Below are 16,276 nucleotides of genomic sequence, written 5' to 3'. Positions count from 1 at the left end.
ACCAGAAAAAAAACCCCAACCAACCTTAATATAAAAACTTCCCAAAACAATATGATTCACAAAATTCAAGATAGCGTACTAATCCCTGAAACATTTAAACATCCTTCCCACTGCCCAAGGATGTTCTAAGTAAAGGACTAGAAAAAGAACGATTTACTAAATCACTGTTTTCAAATCTCTCTCACTTGCCTTGTGGAATTGAGACAGCCACAAACAAGTGTGTATGACTTCCCTTTCTTCCCAGGGCTTAAACTCAAAGACTTGTGTAATGACAACCTTCAGGATCAATTGATTTAGAAAGTCAGACTAGATGGATGATAGTTTTCATCCAGAATAATTTCCTAGCTCACAAGAAGTCTAAAGGCCAGTTTTGAGCAACTTGTACCTTTTGCCTACCCAAGCACATATGAGAAGAGATGAATAGAGAAGCAGAACTGAAACACACCTTTCCCAGTATACAGTATAACGTACACGTTAATAAAATATTTATAAATTCTCTAAAAAAGTGGAAGAAATGTTATAATCTTCACAATAATTTAATTTCTCCTTAGAACTATTCCTTGTCAAACTTCCTGACATTACAGCACTTACTCTCAGTATATTTGAATGGGAATTGAATTTTTATGTACACATTTCCCACAGAAGAATCAAAGGGGCTCTGTATACTTGCTGGTTTGTAGGAATAAGCTCCATATCTACTTAAGAAAAGCTCATAATTACTTTATGGCATTGGTTTACCAAAAATCTTCAGTCTAGCAGTGTATGCTTCTACGATTGAACATGTATCTCAAAAACAGACGACTCATCTGTGATAACTTGTTTCCCCCTCCCCTTTAGACTACAGAGATAAGCCATTTGTTTGCAACTAATTAATACATGGCAATTAGTGCTTGCTAAGCAGACTAAAAAGATACACAGAATGGAAGGATGTTGTAAAGTGAATCAACTAAAACCACATAGTAATAAGCAATAAAACATCACCATCACAAAGCAGTATCTTTAGAAATTACATTTTTTGCCTTGTACTTAAAAAAGAAAGAAAATCCTCTAATTAAGGGAGGGCTTAACTACTGGTAAAGAGAAGGTATGGGGTGTGAGATGAACTCTGGCAAACATTAAAACAAGAGCTGTTTAAGTAAGTTTCCCCCTATACTGAAGAAAGTCAGGAAAAGAGAATGGAGGACTTAAGGATTAAGTATCTGCTTTTAATTAATTTTTGGGCTGACTCATACAGGCTATTTTGAAAGACACTTTTATGTCACCTACACAAAACATGCACCTATCTGAAAGTACCTACACATACCTGCCACCCTGCTCTCACTGCAATTTTACCTGAGCACATCTGTGAAATCTTACTTAATATAAACATCTGCCCATTAGCAGCCAGGTACCACCATATATATATATATATATAAATACGCTCATACTTATACATATTTTTAACTTTTTTTGCATGGCACCATATTGTCTGCACGCACTTTGGCTGCATTTTAGGTGATTTGAATAGAATTTCAGCCATAGGCTACAGAATCAAGCAGTCTGGTGTAAGGCAGAAGGAAAGTGGCAAGGGATGTAGGGATGATACATATAACAAGAACAAAGAAAAAAGAAACAATCACTAATTAACCAATTTCAAAGAATTCCAGCATCTTTTTTTCGCATACTGAAATTCAGACAATAATCAAGTCCCAGCCAATATTCCTTTATGCATTCCTTCCCCCATCTCCAGTTCCACATGGATCAGCTCATCACAGTGAAACCTATCCAGAATCCCAAATACAAGAAATCTATCTTCAGCTGCTATGAGGCAGTGACTCCAGAAGTTTATGCTGCTTTTAACCACAACGTGGTGTGAGTTTCACATTCTGAGGCCATTATACTACAAACCACACTGAGAATGTAGGCTACTAGAGGAAACAGATGTGGTGCAACTATAAACACCACCTTTACTGAAAGAGCAAATAGTTCCACGAAAGAAAAGATAAAACAAAGCCCAAAAATTAAATGGCCTCAGAAAAAAATACCAGATATCCTGCTTGTAGAATAAGGGCTTTGTTTATGCTAGAATAATAATGAATGCAAACCTATGGCCTCAAGAAAATACAGCTTATTCAAAGTAAATTAATTACTGCTGACAATGTAGTCACATTTTTAAGATGTTGTACTTAATGATCAGCAGGAACAACAAAATAACAACTTTGAAGCAGTACTTCTAATTTAAAGTTACAGACTGGCATGCACAGGGACATATCCTAAGGGTCTTTCTTGCTATCAGATACCCTGCATTCAATTCACTCCTGAATACCAGCAATCACTGTGATAAATAAACTAATGTAGTAAATTCACCTTTCTGATAATCTGGGATTATCAAAATGGTAGTTTAAACTTGTCATTTGACTGTTTTAAGTCTAGAGTTTCACCACTAATCTATCTCATTCATTAAAATCATGTTCAGCTCTGGTTAGAGCTTGTGCTAGAACCCTGGCAAAACTGTGCAGACAAGCAGTCTACTCAGGTCCAGTGGACCAAGGCCAATGGCAGCAGAGACTAAGCAAATGTACACTAGTTTATGTGCCCACCACTGAGGAGATGCTAATCATATAAAGTGTCTGTCCCTACTGGGCTACTTAGATCAAACATAAGAGCCCCGTCCTACAAGGTGTCAGACAGCCTTCAGTATGGATGACTCAGGTCAAGGTGACACAGTGCAAACCATTCACATTAACCTTTCATATAAACTTTTCAAATGAACTCATAAGCAGAGTTTCATTTTCAATATAGAGCCACAGAATCATAGACCAGCCCAGGTTGGAAGGTACCTCAAAAGATCATGTGCTCCAATTTTTTTGTGGGAAAGGAGCCTAGATGAGATTATCCTGTCCAGTCACAACTTGACAACTTCCAGTGATCAGGACTCAATCACATCCTTCAGTAAAATATTTCTGTCTTACATTAAGACGAAATCTCCCTCAGTGCAACTTGTACAAGTTGCCCCTGTCCTCTCCATGTGGCTCTATGTGTTGAGAGAGCCTCCATCCTCCTTGAGTACTAGAAAAATGTCCAGAGCCTTCTCTTCTCCGGGGAAAAAAGGCCAAACCCCTTCTGTCTTTACTCACGGGACATGATCTCCTATGATCATCATTGTGGCCTTCCTTTAGGCCCTCTCCAGTCTCTCTGCATCTTTTTTGAGCTGTAGGGACCAGAGCTGGATACAGGTCTCTAGGTATGGCCTGACAAACATTGAGTAAAGTGGGATGATCATGTCCTCATCTCTGCTAGCAATCCCTGTGGACACAGCTCAGGATCTGATTTGCCTTCATTGCTGCAGCAGCATGCTGGATTTATGTTCACTCCACCAGGACCTGCAGGTCCCTTTCAGCAAGGTTCCTTCCCAGCCACACAGTTCCTAGCCTGTTTTGGGCTCTTAGTTTATGTCATACCACATGCAGGACCTTGCACCTGTCTTTTTTTTGCCCTTGGGAAATCTGTGTTGGCTACCTGTTTCATTTGGCTTGCAAGTCTCTAGGAGAACTCTTTCCAGGGACTGGAGTAAGGCTAATGGGCCTGTAGTTTCCTGGGTCCTCTTTTGGATGCAGTTATAAATAATAAGGGAGCAGGTTAAGTATCAAGTTCTTTCTCAGAATAATGGGAGCAAAGGAATGAAAATTTATAAATACCACCTGGTAACACTATCTTCAAAAAATGAAAGATTACTGGAAGTCCCCAGCTAACACTACAAGATGTTGCCAGAACTTCATTTATTTCACAGACACACACATCAGCAAAAAAACCCCCAAAAATCCAAAACAAACAACTTCTTCCAGTAAAATCCACAAACTCATCTAATTTCAGATACAAACATCTTACAATAAATTAATAGTAACTTGAACCTCAGCCCTGATTTTTAAAATCAACAGCCAATTTTTGGACAAATAACAGATATCTTAGCTGCTATTGGTTCCTGAACTTCAGCATCTTTACTAGCACCAGCTTAGTGATCCTCAGAGAGGTCAGAAGACCTCACTTAATATACAGGACCTCAACTGCCCTACTCAAATACTGCTGCCATCAGTGCGCCAGCCCTACGAAATTTCTATCAGCCTTTAGAGTTAGCAATCATCTCCTCACGCTGACTCACAGGAATGATGCAATTGTAGCATTTATGTTTCTTCTGAAAGGATAAGGAATTAGCCTTCTGACCCTGTGGCAATGCTTTGCAAGTCATGTGTTCCACAAGTGCACACTAGCTTGTTGTGTCCTTGGTATACGTTGAAATATAGCCTTAGATATAGCCTTAAATATAGCCTTAAATTACAATTTACTTTACAGCATGCACAAAACTCCAGACGTTTGGCACAGACTTCTGTGAAGGAAACGTCACAGAAAAAAAGGTAAATTCTTCCTGAGCAGACCTTAAATTCTTAAGTCATTCTAATGACAAGTTGGGTTTCTTCCCATAATTTAAGAACAGCAAAAAATCATAATTATCACCTTCACAATTTTTACATGGGTCATGCTAACGCACCATAGGAATAGATACAAATAAAAACAGAGGTAAAAAGGTGAATTTCTCACAAGCTTGATCATTAAACACTGCTCTGCTTAAGATGATTGCAGAGAAGCATCACTGCAGAACAGCTGTGAAATACTGAATTCAACACAAATAGCCTGATATTCCAATATATAATGGGAAGAGATACTGAGCAAGGCTTGCATTATACCTGAAATAATTTAGGAATACTCACAGTTTAGGCTTAGTTCCTTCAGCCCTGATTATCCAATGGTAAATACTTACACATGCTATTTGATGCAACAAATAATGACTCAGTTCATGGCACTGCTAATCAGGGATATGACTGTTCATTGTCTATCTAAATATACACAAATCTTACTTTACCAAAAAAGTGAAAACCAACACTACACTCATTAAATTTATTTGGTTAAGGAAAAAAAAGAAAACTGGGGCAGTATCTCAAAAATAACTCTAAAAGACAGCCAGAATGCCTTCTAATCATTATATTAGCATTTTTTCAAACTGGGTTTGAGAATAATAAATTTTCAACTTGCTTCTTTAAGCAATATAAACAAAACAGAATGGAATGCTTTTACTGCTATGAATGCAGCAATATCATATGATTAACACGTCTAAATTTCCAGTTTTATTAGTCTTCCACTCTTTAAAAAGAGTCTTGATCAACTATACTCTCTTTAAGTGAGCAATTGAAACTTCCAACTCAGTTTGAGGAAATTATTCTGTCACTGTCATTAACTTACTGTTAACAGCATTTTCCCACAATTCTAAAATGTTATGAAATGTTTTAGATATTAAATAGGAAGTCATCTCTTCATTGCAGTGAAATCCTGAGTAATCAGCAGAAGGAAACCCCTGGAACCCTTTCTATTTGCTTCAAAAACCAAATGCCTCCAGCCAACTCTACAATTTCCTACTGTTAATTGTTTTATAACAGCCATTAACAATTTCTAATTTAACAGTTCCCCAGCACCCTCAATTTCCTTTTGAGCTCTAACAATTTTTCCAAAGAATTCAAAATATATTTTTTCTGAGCATGGATAATATTCCTAATAGGACTGCAGTGAAGATAAATATGTAAGAACAGAATAGAGATTAACTTCATAAATACCCTATCATGCTACAGACACTGTTAAACGCTCATTTCTGTAACAGCAGGACCACTTTCCTAGCTCACTGATCAATCAATGTCAACAGAAATGTTTTCTCAGCGATGGAATTTAATTTTAGAGACAATTGGTTCAGTTTTTAATGAAATTACTTAAGTCAGGTAAGGGGACAAGTAGGCAGGAAAAGGATTTTAGAACCATTGTGACAATCACATATGACGTCTCCTAGGCAATCTCATGCTTTACAAAAAAACCCTTGCATTTGTAAAGAACAGGCTAAGAAAAAAAATGAGCCAAATGAATGAACAAGATAAGAAGAGAGATTCTCAGAGGGGAAAAAGAAGCTACTCTGAGAAGATTCAGTGGTAAAACAAGTGAATAAAAATGCTTTGCTATGTAGGGGTAACAAAGGAAACTAGTAACTGCATTTTGCAACTTATTATTTAGCAAACTAAGACCTATGAGCTAGCCAAGACCAATCTGAATCCTCACAGCGGGTTTGGGGGATAGTTTTACAAGATTGAGTTTGCTAAAACAACTCCTAATACTCTTGCACATGGGTGAAAGCCTCTGTTCTCTTCTTCTTTCCCAAGGTACTTTTTTTCAGGACCTTGCCCCAGAAACTTATTTTTAAGTTGTTTTCCAGACTCCTTCGTAAGCAATCATAAATGATTTTTTTGTAGAAGGAAAAAATGTGCAAAGTTTTCTGGCATTTTAGCAAGCCCAAGTGGTTCAGGGAACAGTCCAATGAGAGACTCAGCCGGCGCAAAGCGGCAAAAATGTTATGAAATGCTTTTCAGCTTTGGTGGCAGTAAGCGTTTAAGTTAATTCAACTGCTCCCATTCACTAAATCCCTTCAATGCTGACAGTCTCTGCATGTCCAAGAGCTTGGTTTTCCACCTCTTTTCACAGACCCTTTGCCACGTTACAAGATGATGTATAGTACCAGAAAAGATATCCAGGTTAAGACCACAAAATCTATGAAGCCTTGAAAATAGCATACCAGGTCCAAAGCCCCCTACTCAGCGCTGATGGTCAAACGCTTCTGACAGATAAAACCTCCATTCTGAATCGTTGGTCTGAACACTTTCAGACTCTCTTCAGTACTAGCCATGTAGTTCAAGACTCAACAATTTAATCCATCCCACAACAAACAGTGAAGAATGAATTGGATATTGCCCCCACTTTGGGAGAAACCCTTAAGGCCATACAGCAGGTGAAAATTGGCAAGGCAGTTGGGGCTGATGGAATTCCACCTGAAATCTGGAAACACGGGGGCCTTGCTCTCCATGCTAAATTTCACGAGTTTGTGGTGCGCTGTTGGGAACTAGGCAAACTACCATCAGACCTTCATGATGCAGTCATCATCACTTTGTATAAGAAGAAAGGAGTTAAATCAGACTGTTCAAATTACCGTGTTATTACTCTGCTCTCCATTGCTGGCAAAATCCTGGCAATACTTTGGAACAGACTAATACCCACTATAGCAGAAAGAATTCTACCTGAAAGCCAATGTGGTTTCAGAGCCAACAGGAGTACCACAGACATGGTATTTGTTCTCAGACAACTGCAAGAGAAGTGTAGGGAACAGAACAAAGGTCTCTATGTAACCTTTGTCGACCTCACCAAGGCTTTCCATACTGTGAGCAGAAAAGGTCTGTGGCAGATTTTGGAACGTTTAGGTTGTCCCCCCAAGTTCCTTAAAATGATCATCTCACTTCATGAAGGTCAGCGCGGCCAAGTCAGATATGGCAACACACTTTCTGAGCCCTTTCTAATAACCAGTGGTGTAAAACAAGGCTGTGTTCTTGCACCAACTCTATTCACAATCTTTTTCAGCATGATGCTCCAAAGGGCCACAGCAGACCTCGATGATCAGGACAGTCTCTACATTCGATATCATACTGATGGAAGCCTATTCAACCTAAGGCGATTGAAGGCCCACATCAAGACCTTAAATCATCTTGTCCAGGAGCTGCTCTATGCTGATGATGCCACCCTTGTGACCCACACAGAAGCAGCTCTGCAGCGTTTAACATCCTGCTTTGCAGATGCTGCTGAGCTCTTTGGGCTGGAAGTCAGGTTGAAGAAAACAGAAGTTCTCTATCAACCTGCACCTCAGAAAGCCTTCCATCATCCCCATATCACCATTGGCCAATCAGAGCTCAAATGAGTCCAGCAGTTTAATTACCTAGGTAGCCTCATCTCCTCGGACAGTAAGATCGACGGAGAGATAGACAACAGGTTAACAAAGGCATATAGTGCTTTCAGGAAACTCCGTAAGAGTATGGCGTAATAAACACTTGAAGAAAAGTACCAAGATCAGTGTTTACAGAGCCATTGTGCTGTCCACTCTTTTATATGGTTCCGAATCATGGGTCATCTACTGCTACCACCTGCGTTTCTTAGAACACTTCCATCAACGTTGTCTCCGTACAATCCTTAACATCCACTGGTCAGATTATGTGACCAATACATCTGTACTAGAGCAAGCAGCTGTCACAAGTATTGAGGTCATGTTACTGAGAACACAGCTGTGCTGGGCAGGGCACGTCTCCAGGATGAAAGATCACCGCCTCTCTAAGATCTTGCTCTATGGTGAACTTGCCACCGGCTGCCGCAAGAGAGGAGCCCCAAAAAAAAGATACAAGGACTCCCTGAAACAACATCTCAGCCTTGGCCATATTGATCACCATAACTGGTCTACTCTGGCCTCCAATCGGGAAGCCTGGAGACACACCATCTATAATGCTGCTGCTTCCTTTGAGAAAGCACACAGGATCACTCTCAAGGAGAAAAGACAGCGCAGAAAGAACTGTCTCTTGCAGAATTTAACACCTAAGGAGTCCTTCTGCTATGTCTTTTGCAATCGTGTCTATCTCATATTGGCCTTATTAGCCACTAGCGTGCTTGTAACAAATGTGGATAGAGCCTTTCCCAAAACTTCATTCGCGAAGCCTAGCCATGATGATGATGATGATCAAGAGCTAGGAATTCAATGGTTTCTGCTTCTCAGTTTTCAAACCTCTGCTTCAGGTAGGGTGGTTGGGCTAAGATGAGTAACCAGGCTTACAAGTCATCAGCATTTCACAGTACAAACACTAGTGCTATGAGACAAAATTTCTCAGTCATAAAATAAATGGTGAATACTTAAAAAGCAAAATCTCCTTATTAGGGTAGCAGTAAAATTGAGGGAGTTGTCAATGGAGGAAAATGCAGCCCTGCAACTTCAGGACTGAAATATGAATGAGAATGTTTTCTAGATGCCAAACTATTAGCTCCTAGTTCAAAGGCAAAAAGGTCCTCTCTGTTCAAGATTTTTGTGCTCTAAAAAGTCTTAGCAGCATCTGCTTTCTGTTGTTCAGCAAGGCTGGGTTCTGAAGACTTTTGTGTACTTAAGCTGAAAAACAGCAGGATGTAATACTTTCCATATTAATCATGAGGATTAGAGACAGTGATTCCAGGCACAGTTACTAGATTTGGGAATGCATAAATACTTCAAGTTAGAGCTGCACTCAAAAATCTCTAGATAATGGTTGGATACCCGTAGGAGGCCTTTCTTTACACTAGCCACTAGTAGGTGTTAGCGAGTGTCATTTCTGGCTTTAAAAATGAAGAATAGAAAAGAGGATGAATAAAGAAAAACGAAGCAAAGACTGAAAAACTGAGAGATCAGCCATATCATCATGATTTACTCTTAATGCACACAGCAACACATGCTTGCAGCCATTTAATTGCTTTATTAATATGAGCTTTGCTTACCATTTAAAATCCAACATATGCCTTAAAACAGGTAGCGTATGTGCAAAGACAACAAATATTCACTTGAGCAGGAAAACGTAAGACCTCAACAGAGTACATCATACATTTTTAACCTCCCAGCATGGCAGGAAAAAGCTTTAAACCTGTAGCAAGTCAATAAGAAATCTTCCCTACTGGTAAGCACAATAGCAGCCATCCATTTCAATAGAAGTTTATCAGCAGTGAAACCTGACCAAGATAAATGAGGAAGCTGTTGAGCCACAGCCTGCTTCTGCCTGCTGCAGGCTGCCAGATAAAACGGGAACAAAAGCTCCCTGCTGTACCCCCTGCCAGTCTCCATTAACCCCTGCTGATGCTTTATTATCATCTGGGGGCTCCAGAACAGCATAGCATAAATAATATATAAATAATAAATGCTCATTATGTAGCAGTAATGAACCAGAAACACAGCTTGTAAGAAACATGCAGTTTGGTAGCACTGCGATGAATTCCACAGGCAAGGGAAAAAAAAAAGAAAAAAGCATGAAGTACGTAAAATCATGTATGAAAAACTACTTAAGGGCAGGAGAGGCAAGTACAAATGTGGTCCTCCTGCTTTTACCCCCCTTGCCAAATATACACAAATACCTAAAGCAAAGCAGGGACCATGTCACAAGTATCTTTCTTTCTTGCACCTATGCCAGCGTCCTTTCTCCAAATGTAAGTTTAAAACATTTAGGGAAGGCCAAAGCATCTTCTATTACACTGATATAAAAAATGGATGGCAAGGATATGGAAAGTGCAATAACTCTCCTCAGGATTCATGGCTGCCATAGGAGAGAAGGCAGTGTGAGCAAACAGAAAGACTTGAAATCTTAGTAATGTTTTAGCAATCATAGATGTTGATAGTGTCATTGCAGCCTGAGATATATTTCTGCAGCCTGTCACAACAAAGTTAATCTCTCATAAAAGACTATAAAAGAAGCTACATAAGATCCAGGAGGAAATTCACTGGTATTCATCAGTAAAGAAGCTAACCACTACGTCTGCATTACTGAGCATATGGGGCAGTGTCTCAGTTCTGAACAGGAGAGGGTTCATTTCTGCAGTAGCCAGAAGGGGTCATGGCCAGGACTTGGAGGTTATTCTGTACCCCCTCATGTCATTGCCAGGGGAAGGGAGTCTCATGCCAGGAGAAGGGGTTCCTTCTGGTGGAGTAAATGTGGTGGAAGGAGCCCTCAATATTGTCGGGGGAGGAGGAGACAACGAAGTTCGAGTGAATAATTTCTTTTCTTGTACCCTCTGTCATTACTATTGTTGCTGTTACTGATGGTTTTCTTAATGCTGTTTCCAAGTAATTGATCTTATCTCAACCCACGATCTTTACCTTTTGTGCCTCCAATTCTCTTCTCCATCCTACCACAGGGCAGGAAGGGCAGGAGAGGGGAGGGGAAGGAGGGGAGCAAGCAAGCAAGCATTGTTTGGAAAGTCTCAGTGGGAGCACTAAATTGGAGAGCACCATTCCTAAACAACAACAGCAGCCTTATTTGGCACCCCACTTGAGGCTCCAAAGGTTGAGATAACAACAGATCTGCCCGGAGCAGGTTGGAAACATTTATCTAAGCATTTGTTGTATTAAGTACAGAACCACTGGTCACGGTGTTGCTTGGTCTGTTCACGTGGATGTGGTACCTAATCCTGCATATATTCTCATATGTGCCTGTCCCAGTGCTCTTTTCCAGAGCAGGGAGAGGGATCAGGATTCCTTTGTTGCTGTACTGGGGGATATTAGTTTATGACATTATTAACACCAAGGGCAATGAGGGTCAATTGGGACATGTTGCTCTCCTCCCCTTACCTCTGACACTACCCTGGTGTGTCCATTAATAATTGTCCCCAGCCTGTGAAGGGAACGGGGAGGATGACTTTCCCCCTCTCTTTCTCCCTCAGGCCTGTTACAACAGCTTTTGAGGATTTTGAATTTCCCTTGGATGTTAAGGAAAGCATGTTTTTGGTACTAGGTGTACCAGGTCTCCTCAGTGCAGTCCACACCATGTTTAGAGTTACAAAAGAGATTTTTAGGAGGGTCTTTCAGAGACCTGCCCCAAGGGTAGATAGCCTTGCATGGTATGGAATGTGGCAGGACACGGGTCAGTATTTGGAGGACTTCTTTCCTCCAATGGTTTTAAGTTCATCCCTGAACAACTACCCTGTTCAAGTGATATGTGAAAGAAAAATGCCGTGGCAGGCAGCTACAACGAGAGGCACAAAGTTATGCATTGTGCTGAGTCCTGGCTACTACTTATCAGACACTGCTTGATACTAAACACACCCTCAGAAGGAGGAGAAAAGCAGACCTGTGTCTGCCACAGGCTCCACGACCACTCCAACTGCAGCTGAAAAACTGTGCCAGTAGCAGTTGCCCCTGTATAGAAGAAGAAATCCAAGACAAAATCAGTTTGCTTAGTGAGGGATGAAGAAGAAGTAGGGCCATCAGAACAGGAGGAACAGGCAGGGCCAGAGATAATCACCCAATCCCTGTCCCTGGGGGAGCTGCGGGATACGCGAAAGGATTTCAGCTGCCACTCAGGTGAGCCCCTGGTGACCTGGCTGCTCCAGTGCTTGGGTATCATGGCCCACAATATGGAACTAGATGGTAGTGAAGCCAAGCGACTGGAATCCCTGTCCTGGGATGTGGGCATTGGGAAGAGGACAGAAACTCTCAGCCTCTGGAGGCAACTCCTGTCAAGCGCAAGGTAAAGGTATTCTCTCAAGGATGACCTAGTAGTGTGCCCAAGTAGGTGGAATGCCATGGAGAAAGATATTGTTCCTGAGAGAATTAGCTGTGCTGGAGTAATCTAGAGGGATTCAAATAACCAACCCTGTAGATCCAGATGTGTACACAATCCACGTGGTGGAAGTTTGTATGGAGCACACCATCATTGTATGCCAACTCATTGGCACTGATGTCAACGAAAGAAGGAGAACAAGCAGTGCTTCAGGGGGAAATGTCCCACGCCCTGTCAGGATGGACCACAGCCTCTGCTACCACAGGCTTGGGAACAAGCCTGCTCGAGAGAGAGGGTACACACCACAAGATAACCTGTGGCTTTGCCTGCATGACACAGAGAGAGAACAAGAGGAAGTGAGATGGGAAACCCACCTCTGCCCCAGCAGTTGAGAGGAAGAACAATCACTGCAGGAAATTCTTCAAGGATAAATGCTGCTCCGTTTTCCAGTGGGCAAGTCCTCAGAGAGAATAGGAGAGCTCATGTTACTTCAGATCCCCTTGAAGGGACCTCCAGGTCATATTTACAAGAAGTGAGCAACAAGTACTATGACCAGGACTAAAGGGGCCCTGTCTCCAGCCAGGTAAAGGGACAACTGGATCTATTGGACTGTGTGGATCCCATGGCACATCAGACCCACAAAAGTATAAGGCTTTAGTTGACCCCAGAGCACAATGTACCCTTATGCCATTGAGATATGCGGGGGCAGAACCCACCTCTTTTTCTGGGATAATGGGGATCCCAACAGCTGATTCTACTGGAAGTTGAAGTGAGCCTGACCAGGAACAAATGGCAAAGACATCCCATTGTGAGTGGCCCAGAGGCCCCAAGCATCCTTGGCACAGATTACCCAAGGAGAGGGTATTTCAAGGACCCAAAAGGGCATTGTTGGGCTGTTGGGATATCTGCTTGGAGATAGGAAATTGGACAGCTGGATACCTTGCCTGGTCTCTCAGAGGACCCTTTTGCTGTGGGACTGCTGAGAGTCGTTGAGCAACAGGTACGGATCGCTACCACAGCAGAGCATCGTCAGCAATCCTGCACCAACCGGGACTCTGTGACCCCCATCCATGAGATGATTCGTGACCTGGACGGCCAGGGAGAGGTCAGCAAGACTCACTCACACTTTAACAGTCCTACGTGGCCAATGCCTAAGTCCAATGGAGAATGGAGACTGACAGTAGTCTGTCCATGGCCTGAACAAAGTCACACTACCACTGAGTGCCGCTGGAACACAGGATGAACTGGAGTCCAAGGCAGCAAAGTGGTGCCACCATGGACATTGCTCATGTGTTTTTCTCCACTCCTTTAGCAGCAGAGTGCAAACCACAGTTTGCTTTCAGCTGGAGGGGTGTCCAGTACACCTGGAACCAATTGCCCACGGGTGGAAACACAGCCCCATTATTTGCCACGGATTGATCCAGACTGCACTGGAAAAGGGTGAGGCTCCAGAAGACTTGCAATACATTGATGACATCACTGTGTGTGACAACATAGCAGAGGGAGTTTTTGAAAAGGGGGAGAAGGTAATCCAAGTCCTCCTGAAGGCTGGTTTTGCCATTAAGGAAAGTAAGGTCAAGGGACCTGCCCAGGAAACTCAGTTTTGAGGAGTAAAATGGAAAGATGAACATAATCGGATTCCAATGGATGTGGTCAACAAAATAGCAGCTATATCCCCTCCAACCAGGAAGAAGGAAGCACAGGCTTTCCCAGGCACTCTAGTTTTTTGGAGGATGCATATTCCAGAGTACAGTCAGACTGTAAACTCTATTATATGATCCAGAAGAAGACTGATTTTAAGTCGGGTCCTGAACAACAATAGGCTCTTGAACAAACTAAGCAGTAGCAATTCTATTTGCCAGTAAACTGCAGTGGAATTCCCTTTCACAGACTTACCCAGTCTTCCCAGTAACACATGTAAGCTTTTAACACCTATAACCATTTCCACAACTTACCATATGTTTGAAGAACCATCTGCTTTTGTTTGTTCTGCACCCATCACCTCACATTAGTTACAAGAGCCAATTTCTTCTGTCAAAAAAGGTGTGTGTGTGGAAATGTTGGTCGCCTTATACATAATTTTATAGATCTCTGTCACATATATCTAAATGAACACCTTCTGCAATTAAAAAAAAAACATACCTACATCCTCAAACAAAACTAAAATCCAAAATACCAAAGAAAAACTGTGGGAGAATGTCTTCTCTGTTGCTTTAAAGGTTTCAGCCAGACTGTTTGAAGATTGACCGTACGTTGATAAGAGTTAACAAATGTTAGCATTTTATAAAAAGCAGCAGAAGTAATATCATAACTCTAACACTTGGAGACCCTTAGGGAAAAAAAAATATATAAGTAATTCTGAAACCTTAGGATGATAAATCTTCTCTGATGCTCTGCATAGATGTCACATGACAACCTGGAACAGACTCATTCTGCTGGCTTACACTGATTGAAGAACAATGAAATGGAAATTGTCCCAAAAGACTTTGTGCCAAATCAAATATCTTCTGTCCTGCCACAGACATGGTAATGTTGGCATAAACATTCTATGATGTGTTCTAGCCACTTCGGCAGAAATGCAGCAGTGAGCTCATGCCTGATCTAGATGAAAATTTCTACACAAACTGATCCAGCATTAAATAGAACGATTATTAATGAATAAGGAATCTCAGTGTCTTGGCAAGCATGACAACAAAGAATGCCTAACTTTCCTTTTGCAAAATACATTCAAGTCCAAGAAAGTATAAGGGCTGAAGTGCTCAATCTGTTATAAATAAATCTCTAAGCATAGCTAAGACTATTTTTCCCCTCTTTTCGCAGAGCTGCTGTAATATTAGGTGAATTACAGACAATAAATCTTGCTTTCAGGACAAAGAAAACTCTGCTCCCTGAGGACTTTTTCAAAGCAACTCACCTTGCAGGACTGGAGTTACTATGGCTCTGAAGAAGAACAAACAATTATGTGACCTTTCAGCACATTACTACGACTTCACCTTGACTGATTTGCAGTTATAAATAAGTAAAAGCAATTTTATAAGGCCAGAAAAGAAATTGTGCCTAATATAAGTGCTAAAAATTATTTGCAATAGTAAAGAATCAATAAGGAAAGCTATAATTCATCAAAAGAAAGACAAATATACCAGGACTTAGCAAAGGTAGCTGGTGTTACTATGCGCTAGGCAGTAGTCAAGTTTTCTGCTTCTCTTGGAAGCTTTTGACAGTAAACTGATGCAATACTAAACAACACTATTTTCTCAAAGACTGACAGATAATAAATGTCAGATTTGTTCCAATAATGTTACACAACAAAATAAATGCAAGATTTTCAATGTGGGAGAGAAGAAAAAGTGCCTTTTTTTTTAATTGCGAGTTTCAACAGGACATGTCAGAAAGAAAGGGAAATCTATCCCCTTGCTGAAACTCTAATAAACCAAGTGAGAAGCCAAGTATAGAGGATTTCAGTGAGTACAAGTAACTATATGTGAAATGAGATTTATTTCTTTAAAATATGTTTTAGTAGCATCTAAGCTGAGCAGCACAAAGAATGAAAGATGATTTTTTTTAACGTAAAAACATTAATCCCATTAAAAAGCTTTTTCCCCTGATGACCTAAGAATTGACTTATTTAACAAATCCTTCTCACACATGCTTACAAAGAGAGCTCTACTACATGGATGTAATTTCCATTTTACACACATTAAAATGAGGAAAAAATAGTGAGTAACTTGCCCAAAGACAGAGAAGAAAGGGAGGTGTTTCTTAAAACTCAACCACTATCCCACTGCCCATTCAGGTTATATCAGAATATGAACACCTAGAAGAGTAGAGTAACTACATTCTGTAACTTCATGGAATCAGAAACGCAAATACAATTACAAACCTCTATTTTGTCTGTTTTGGCATCTCCCCAGTATATTTTGCTTTCTGCATAATCCAGTGCCAGTCCATTTGGCCAGCCAAGCGAGGTATTCACCAGCACAATTCTGTCTGAGCCATCTAATGCTGACCTTTCGATCTTTGGGATTTCTCCCCAGTCAGTCCAGTACATGTACCTGCAAAGGAAACAAAATCTTAAGAACTCTTATTAATCCAAACTTTCAATATTC

At 40.9% G+C, this 16,276-nt stretch overlaps 1 protein-coding gene across 2 annotated transcripts in view; it reads right to left on the bottom strand.

The window, feature by feature from the left end:
• The window catches only part of LRP6 (LDL receptor related protein 6), a 119,941-nt gene that overhangs the window by 35,457 nt on the left and 68,208 nt on the right, over positions 1-16,276 (bottom strand). For both annotated transcript variants that reach the window (XM_032689594.1, XM_032689595.1), the window contains one exon: positions 16,051-16,222. In XM_032689594.1, the coding sequence (XP_032545485.1) occupies positions 16,051-16,222 (172 nt within the window). The remainder of the gene's footprint in view (positions 1-16,050; positions 16,223-16,276) is intronic.

The sequence above is a fragment of the Chiroxiphia lanceolata genome, chromosome 5 (assembly GCF_009829145.1).
Source record: "Chiroxiphia lanceolata isolate bChiLan1 chromosome 5, bChiLan1.pri, whole genome shotgun sequence".
NCBI classification, from domain to species: Eukaryota; Metazoa; Chordata; class Aves; order Passeriformes; family Pipridae; genus Chiroxiphia; species Chiroxiphia lanceolata.
This window is presented reverse-complemented; position numbering and strand designations above follow the sequence as displayed.